The 8,663-nt window shown below is 44.4% G+C and overlaps 2 protein-coding genes across 7 annotated transcripts in view; both read right to left on the bottom strand.

Annotated features, from left to right (window-relative positions):
- Positions 1-1,836, bottom strand: part of LOC113010343 (dnaJ homolog subfamily C member 5-like) — a 2,411-nt gene extending 575 nt beyond the window's left edge. Inside the window, exons 1-3 of one of the 2 annotated variants that reach the window (XM_026149387.1) lie at positions 1,641-1,836; positions 1,259-1,472; positions 1,005-1,179 (exon numbers count right to left, since the gene is read on the bottom strand). In XM_026149387.1, the coding sequence (XP_026005172.1) occupies positions 1,005-1,179; positions 1,259-1,472; positions 1,641-1,747 (496 nt within the window). In that variant the 5' untranslated portion in view covers positions 1,748-1,836. Of the gene's footprint in view, positions 1-999; positions 1,180-1,258; positions 1,473-1,640 lie in introns of both variants that reach the window. The other variant, XM_026149386.1, reaches the window with a different exon arrangement.
- A 4,545-nt stretch (positions 1,837-6,381) lies between these two features.
- slc4a2a (solute carrier family 4 member 2a) overlaps positions 6,382-8,663 on the bottom strand; it is a 35,091-nt gene continuing 32,809 nt past the window's right edge. For all 5 annotated transcript variants that reach the window (XM_026149154.1, XM_026149155.1, XM_026149157.1 and 2 more), the window contains 4 exons: positions 7,839-8,092; positions 7,583-7,752; positions 6,879-7,052; positions 6,382-6,601 (listed from right to left, as the gene is read on the bottom strand). In XM_026149154.1, the coding sequence (XP_026004939.1) occupies positions 6,521-6,601; positions 6,879-7,052; positions 7,583-7,752; positions 7,839-8,092 (679 nt within the window). In that variant the 3' untranslated portion in view covers positions 6,382-6,520. The remainder of the gene's footprint in view (positions 6,602-6,878; positions 7,053-7,582; positions 7,753-7,838; positions 8,093-8,663) is intronic.

The following is an 8,663-nucleotide window of genomic DNA, read 5'->3' as shown; positions in this document are numbered from 1 at the left end:
TTCCAGAACACTAGCAAAGGTTGACAGCCGACAAACACACTTTGTCACCCACAAAACAATGACCTAAAAAACACTAACAACATGTAGCATTACACAGTGTTTTCTTGTGTAAAACAAGGACACATCTCTGTTTATAATTTCAATATATGTTACTGGAATGAATCAGACATCATGCAGAATTCGTTAATATTTGTTTATGTATTTTTATTTTTTTGCACTAAGTAATCCTAAAATACAAGAATTTGTATACACACCATCCACTGATACACATACAGTAGTAATGCTAATCTACTCGGTCTTCTCCATTTGGCCACAGGTTCTCATCCACATCACATCTTATGTCATCTAGGGCAACACACCTAGGAAAGAATCTTCTGGCTGCCAGAATTGAAGGAGTTGAACAATTGAAGGAGTAACACCTGTGTAGATGTTCATCTACAATGAGGATTAGCTGTGGCTGGTTAAACTGCATTTTTAGATTTAAAATATGTTTCAATAAAATATTGCTGTTGCATTTTGCTCTTTTCAAGTTTTGCATTGTGTTATTGTTTTGGCCATAAGTTTAACAGTTTTGAAAACAGTATGTAAGCACATGCAAAATGTCCTGTACGTACAAAGATTTTTGGCAGTTGTTGTGTCTGAGTGAGAAGATGATTCATGAAATTTGAGAGATGTAGTCATTGAATGCATTTTGTGCCAAAACAATGATAACTGGTCCTCAGTTTAGCCCACATAGACTTCTGTTGTGCTCACTGTGTGAGGAGTTTTGCAAAAGTGACCTAAGTATTGAGAAATGTGTCCTAGCGTCTGTAAAAAACTGTAAGCCCTATGGGAGGGTCCTAGACCTGCTGTTGATCCTTTGCCTAATCACACGAGCCCAGGTGTGTGTCCACAAACACAAACCTGTTCTCATTATATTTGTAATTACACTTCCTTCTATTTAAAGATGACTGACTGCACCTTCAAACATCAAAATAAAAGCTAAACACTTCCTGTCACCTCACCATTTTCGGGTTCGTTGCGGATCTCCTCCTCCAGGTCGTCGGGGGAGGCGTAGTCTGGCTCCGCCCCCTCTCCTGTGGGTGGCGGCTTCAGTTTGCCGCAGCAGCAGTTGCAGCAGCAGCAGAGACAGCAACAGCAGTAAAAGCCGGTGATGATCCCACAGAGCACGAACAGACCCTGAACACAAACACGCCGTCAGCTCACGCCTCCTCACACCACCTCTATTCACACAGCTAGAGTGGAAGCTCCGCCCCACCTTGGCCCACCAGGTGGACAGCATGAAGTATGTGTTGACGTTGTCCTCTCCAAACTGCTGGGCCACGTAGAGTCCCAGCGAGCCATATGAATCGTAGATGTTTCTCTTGGTGAGGTCACTCAGGACGGCGTGGGCGCTGTTCAGCTCCTTGAACTTCTCCGCCGCCTCCGGGTTGTCCGGGTTCTTATCGGGGTGGTACCGCAGCGCCAGCTTCCTGACATCACACGCAGGTGTTAGTATTCACGTGCTGAGGTCAGAGAGTCTAGCTCTGCCCTCTGATTTCATCAGCAGTGCCATTAGTGCGCAAGCTGAACGTCACGCTTGCATCTTAAATCGTGTGATCAAACGTGCAGGTGAGTGGGCGGAGCTGGTGTAGGCTCACCTGTATGACTTCTTGATGTCGTCATGGCTGCAGCCTTTCTCCAGCCCCACGATGTGATACAGAGACTCTCCAGAGGTGGACAGAGCGCGCTGCCTGCCGTCAGACATCCTAAAACCATCACCTGTCGCAGGTGAGCAAACCACAGTGTCACACACGCGGTCACAGGGAAAGATAAACGCCAGGAAACATGCTCCGTAGGGCAAAGGTCAGTGAAAACCTTTCAAATATTTTAGTGACAGCAGTGAAAGTTTATTAGTTCATGGATCAGAAGACGTGAGGAAAAAGTGAGAATCGTTTTAACGTTTCCTGCGGGGTTAAAGGTCACTGTTTCCTGCTCGTTGTTCCTGTGGTTTTTTATTAAGCAGAAAAAAGTGTCTGACTTTTAACTGAAGAAGAAGAAAGTGAACAAATAAATAACATAAACGTGTCGTTACTGCTGCACTAAAAAACTCCAGAAACACACAAAACAATGTCGGCTATGTGCCGAACACGGAGTCGAATGAGATGAAATGACGAAATGAAACCAAACGTAGATGCAGCTCTATAAAAATCAGAAACAGAAAAATGTAATTTAAAAATAAAATGTTCGCCCAAAGAGAAACAGTAAAAATTCTACAGAAAGAAGAAAAGTGGTCACTTTATTAGTTCAGTGCACAAACCCAACCTCACCACTTCGGCTGCTACAATAGAAACATGTCTCCTTCATGTCAAAATAAAACCAAATAGAAACGCGTCTGCTTCACGTCAAAATAAAACCAAAATAGAAACATGTCTGCTTCACGTCAAAATGAAACCAAATAGAAACGCGGCTGCTTCACGTCAAAATAAAACCAAAATAGAAACATGTCTGCTTCACGTCAAAATGAAACCAAATAGAAATGCGTCTGCTTCACGTCAAAATAAAAACAAATAGAAACATGTCTGCTTCACGTCAAAATGAAACCAAATAGAAACGCGTCTGCTTCACGTCAAAATAAAAACAAATAGAAACGCGTCTGCTTCACGTCAAAATAAAACCAAATAGAAACAGGTCTGCTTCATGTCAAAATGAAACCAAATAGAAATGCGTCTGCTTCACGTCAAAATAAAAACAAATAGAAACATGTCTGCTTCACGTCAAAATAAAAACAAATAGAAACGCGTCTGCTTCACGTCAAAATAAAACCAAATAGAAACAGGTCTGCTTCACGTCAAAATAAAACCAAATAGAAACATGTCTGCTTCACGTCAAAATAAAACCAAAATAGAAACATGTCTGCTTCAGGTCAAAATAGAAACACCTCTGCTTCACGTCAAAATAAAAACAAATAGAAACGCGTCTGCTTCACGTCAAAATAAAACCAAATAGAAATGCGTCTGCTTCACGTCAAAATAAAAACAAATAGAAACATGACTGCTTCACGTCAAAATAAAACCAAAATAGAAACATGTCTGCTTCAGGTCAAAATGAAACCAAATAGAAACGCGGCTGCTTCACGTCAAAATAAAACCAAAATAGAAACATGTCTGCTTCACGTCAAAATGAAACCAAATAGAAATGCGTCTGCTTCACGTCAAAATAAAAACAAATAGAAACATGTCTGCTTCACGTCAAAATGAAACCAAATAGAAACGCGTCTGCTTCACGTCAAAATAAAAACAAATAGAAACGCGTCTGCTTCACGTCAAAATAAAACCAAATAGAAACAGGTCTGCTTCATGTCAAAATGAAACCAAATAGAAATGCGTCTGCTTCACGTCAAAATAAAAACAAATAGAAACGCGTCTGCTTCACGTCAAAATAAAACCAAATAGAAACAGGTCTGCTTCACGTCAAAATAAAACCAAAATAGAAACATGTCTGCTTCAGGTCTAAATAGAAACACCTCTGCTTCAGGTCAAAATAAAACCAAATAAAAACTTGTCTGCTTCACGTCAAAATGAAACCAAATAGAAATGCGTCTGCTTCACGTCAAAATAAAAACAAATAGAAACATGCCTGCTTCACGTCAAAATGAAACCAAATAGAAACGCGTCTGCTTCACGTCAAAATAAAAACAAATAGAAACGCGTCTGCTTCACGTCAAAATAAAACCAAATAGAAACAGGTCTGCTTCACGTCAAAATAAAAACAAATAGAAACATGTCTGCTTCACGTCATAATAAAACCAAAATAGAAACATGTCTGCTTCAGGTCAAAATAGAAACACCTCTGCTTCAGGTCAAAATAAAACCAAATAAAAACTTGTCTGCTTCACGTCAAAATAGAAATGCGTCTGCTTCAGGTCAAAATAAAACCAAATAGAAACACATCTGCTTCAGGTCAAAATAGAAACACGTCTGCTTCAGATCAAATTAAAACCAAATAAAAACTTGTCTGCTTCACATCAAAATAAAATGCGTCTGCTTCAGGTCAAAATGAAACCAAATAGAAACGCGTCTGCTTCACGTCAAAATAAAACCAAATAGAAACGCGTCTGCTTCACGTCAAACTAAAAAACAAATAGAAACGCGTCTGCTTCATGTCAAAATAAAACCAAATAGAAATGCGTCTGCTTCATGTCAAAATAAAACCAAATAGAAACGCGTCTGCTTCAGGTCAAAATAAAACCAAATAGAAACACGTTTGAGTTTCAGGCCATCGGCGCGAACATTTCCACAGACGGTTCGAATGCCTCGACCTGCCACGACGTGCCTGTTATTACATCAGCAGGGCAGAACCACTTGATGTGAGCCCCTCACAGATATGAGGTTTTCATGGGACACTGGTGACCCTGTACCTGATGATGTCACACAGGTGGGTAGCGGCAGGATCGACATATACAGAAGGAAAAGAGTGAGAGAGCTAAAGAGCCATTACCTGCCTGCCGAAGCCTTGCAGCGTCCCGACCCAGTTGCTACCTGCTCAGGTGTTCCTACTTCGACCTGCAGCTCGAAGCTTCTACCTGCTCAGGTGTGCCTGCTGACAGCCTCCATCAAACATTCAGCAGCGGCTCGGATCGGGTGACTGCGAGCCTCCACGCCTGCTCGGGTTTCTCCGACACGCTCTGACGGATTCATTGTGACGTGGAGGGAGAGATGTTACCATGGCGACCAGGTGAGTCAGGAGGGGACGGGGCAGGTGCTGTAAGTGGATGCAAAGGCTGACTTCTTTTTGCTGGAGCTCCAGCTGTGTGAGATGCACCTGGTAGAGGAACACCTGACACACCTGGTTCCAGAAAATGGCGCCAACACAAACTCTTCACTTTAGCTTTGAGCTAATGTGACCTGTACAGGTGTGCCCTACCTGCCACCCTGTGACAGCCGTGACAAGTCTGAATAAAAGAGAAACCTTTGACCTTTGACCTCTGATCTCTGATCTCTCAACGTCTGCTTTAAATCATTAGGCCGTCAGACTGAAACAGCCTTCGTTCCTTCGTTAAATCAAAGTGCCTTCTCCTTTCCACAATTAACAAAGTGCTTACCATGAACAACACTCTGACCCACAGTGGGCCCTGTCCTGTGGGGTCCCAGTAAAAAGTGGTACTGGATAACGTTTTCTTTCTTTCACACGGTTTAGGGATGAAAACCACCTGCGAGCCAAAATGCATGACTCTGCAGACTGAACTAGAACTCAGGAAACAGCTTTGATGATGAAACGTCACTGCAGAAAAACTCGGGTAAAGCAGCAGGGAGAAAAAAGTCATCCTGAATTCAGGAACCACACAGGTACCACATGACAAAGGACACTCACACAGTGTACACACATCAGGTAACCAGCGAGACAGAAGGACTATCAAAATAAAAGAACTAGCACAGATACTACTGCACACTGGTATATGTGTTTATCTTCTGTCCCTCAGACAGACCCCGGGGGCGACTGGCGTCCTCCTATCCATGTTCTATGGAGAGCATCCTGTGCTGCTGCTTCCGTGTGATTTTCCAGCTGAGACTGACCCGAGGATCCTCGGGTGGTCTTTACCCGCTCTCGACAAATCGCACCGCTCTCGCCGTCTCAGAAAAGCAGTAAATATCAAAGACTCGTCACAGCGCGTTCATAATCTGTTCACACTGCAGCTGTGAGGCAAACGATACAGGAGCATCAGAGCAGAGACAGCAGTTTCTACCCTGGAGCTGATCAGCCGATGGCATCCTGTGTAATACTGTTTATGTGCAATATAGCTTCTTTCTTATGTTGAATGACTGTGTTCAAGCTCATTTTTTATATTATTCTCGTAATTTAAACTTTTAACGACTTTTTGACCGCAGTGTAACAGTGAGCAGGTCAGTGTGAGCATGACAACAATGGTGAACTCCATCACTGATGCATGCTCCAACATCCAGGTAAGGAAACTTACTGAGGTAGCAACTCTGTCCGAATTCTCCGGATCACCAGGGGTACAGCTGGCAGACAACACAACCAAGCCGTACTTCATCAGCCCGGCTGTCGGTGCACAGCTCAACACAAACCATTCTGCCAGCAAAGACACCCACAAATATCTCTGGACCGAGCTGACCTTTGAATAAGGATTCTAAGCTAGCTACCATATGGCTTTAGCTAGCAAGTGAAAAACTGAATCAGTGTGAGATTTAAATACAGTGCAGAATGATATCAGCAGAACCCCACAGCGCCTCTACCGTGCCTAGTGACAACCCACCCCCGTTTACCTAAATCATACATCTGTGCTCGCTGCATCTCAGTGTGACGTTCACCTGAAGCTGCTCAGGTAAGGTAATGGAAATCATGCCGCGTACAATAAAAGACACACAGACTGGTTTGGAGGATAATACTCGTGTTTACTGACAGAGAACTGTTAGTGCAAGCTTTACAACAGGAAGACGCTCTGCGAACAGAAACCCAGGCGTACGAAACTTGAAACGCTACAGTGGGGCGGAGCCACCAATCACCACGCAGTTCCCGCTCACACAGGCATCTGCAGCTGGGAGTACTCGTCCTGCCCCTCCTTCTCCTCCAGAGTGGGCTCCACGTCATCAGCGTCTAGCTGCAGGAGCAGAGGTCAAAGGTCAGGACGATGGCGCAAATGTTTTAATAGAGCTAAAAGCTTTAAGTTTGGAGCAGAAATGGTTAACGACGTCACACCGCCTCTGCAGGTGAGTGCTACCTGTGTTGTTATCACAGCTCAGTGCATTAAAACTCTAACAACCAATAAAAGTATTTTTATCATCAGCCTGAAATCTGATTGGCTGCTGAGAGAATTCTGGTTGAAGATGTGCCGTTCATGTGTAGGTTGGGTTCAGCGATCAGATCGTGTGACTCACGCTCTGCAGCTCTCGGCGGGAGAAGAGGCGGGGCAGCAGCAGCATCCTCACGGGGATGGTCAGCAGCAGCATGAAGGGGAAGGCCAGCGCTGCCGCTGTCGCCATGACGACCCACAGCAGAGCCAGACATGTCAGCTGGACGAGAGTGAAAAGGTGCATCCTCAAAGTCCGCACCTGTGAGACAGCAGAGGACAGGTGAGAAGCTGGGACGGCGGTTCAGACCGATAGCGCCGACGTCGGAGGCTGAAGCTTGACCTGGAAGCTCACCTGAAGGATTCGTCTGTGACAGCGGGGGGAACGTCCAGGTTTCTATATCCTGTTGTGCTTGCCTCATAAAGCTGAGTACACACCCACTCTGATCACCTACAGTATAATACTGACCGCTCTCGCTGTTGTTTGCTCGTTCCAACAGTCGGAGGTCAAACCTGTGGCTCAGCTGAGAATTATCAGACTATCTGGATTTGTTTGGCACAGTTTATAGATGTGAAATTATTTTGTACCTTTATTAATCGAGTATGACTGTCTGCACAAAGCTGGTTACAGTTTGGATATTTTCGTCTGTCTGTACATAATCTGTTCATAACTACTGGGCGACCGCTCAACGCAGTGAGCTAAACCGGCACCCGTGAGCAGACACGCCGGCAATACCTGCATCAGCATGCAGTTTTCCCTGCAGTGTCTGTGAGCCACAGGGAATGACTGACCTTGCGGACGTAGTTGTGGTTGGGGTGGTATTTTGGGGGCATCAGCAGCAAGATGAGTCGCTCAGTGAGCTGGATCCCATTCAGGGACATCACACCCATGTAGAGGAAGATCCCGAACAGGACTGCCAGTGGGATCTGACGCAGAACTTCGCCGATGACGATGGAGAGACCTGACAGAGCAGACAGCAGGTCAGACGTCGCAGCAGCACACTGCGAGCAGCAGAAGCGGCACTGATACGCTCTACGGTAGTCGTACCTACTAGAAACGCCACCAAGAAGCCCGTCACCCTCTGCTCCTTCACCTCCTGGATGCGAGGCTTGTCTCCAGGGGCAACGGCTTTACTCATGACGGTCAGGGCATTGGTGTGAGTCACAGACCGAACTGTGGCGGCCGACAGCCAGGGCAGGCCGAACAGAGCCGAGACTCCGCCCACCACCACGATGATTAAAAGATCCACGTGAAAACCGGTTCCCTTCACCAGCATCCTCTCCTTCTTACTCACGATCAACCTGCAGGATAGCGCAGGAAAATGAAGGTCAGGGAAGGAAAACGGAGCAACCTCAAAGACTCAAAGACGAGGCTCAGAGTCAAGTAAGAATAGAAAAGAATAGAAAAGAGAGCCTTTACTTAGGACCAAGAGTCAAATAAGAATAGAAAAGAATAGAAAAGAGAGCCTTTACTCAGGACCAAGAGTCAAATAAGAATAGAAAAGAATAGAAAAGAGAGCCTTTACTCAGGACCAAGAGTCAAATAAGAATAGAAAAGAATAGAAAAGAGAGCCTTTACTTAGGACCAAGAGTCAAATAAGAATAGAAAAGAATAGAAAAGAGAGACTTTACTTAGGACCAAGAGTCAAATAAGAATAGAAAAGAATAGAAAAGAGAGCCTTTACTTAGGACCAAGAGTCAAATAAGAATAGAAAAGAATAGAAAAGAGAGCCTTTACTTAGGACCAAGAGTCAAATAAGAATAGAAAAGAATAGAAAAGAGAGCCTTTACTTAGGACCAAGAGTCAAATAAGAATAGAAAAGAATAGAAAAGAGAGCCTTTACTCAGGACCAAGAGTCAAATAAGAATAGAA

Source organism: Astatotilapia calliptera, chromosome 18 (assembly GCF_900246225.1).
Source record: "Astatotilapia calliptera chromosome 18, fAstCal1.2, whole genome shotgun sequence".
NCBI classification, from domain to species: domain Eukaryota; kingdom Metazoa; phylum Chordata; class Actinopteri; order Cichliformes; family Cichlidae; genus Astatotilapia; species Astatotilapia calliptera.
This window is presented reverse-complemented; position numbering and strand designations above follow the sequence as displayed.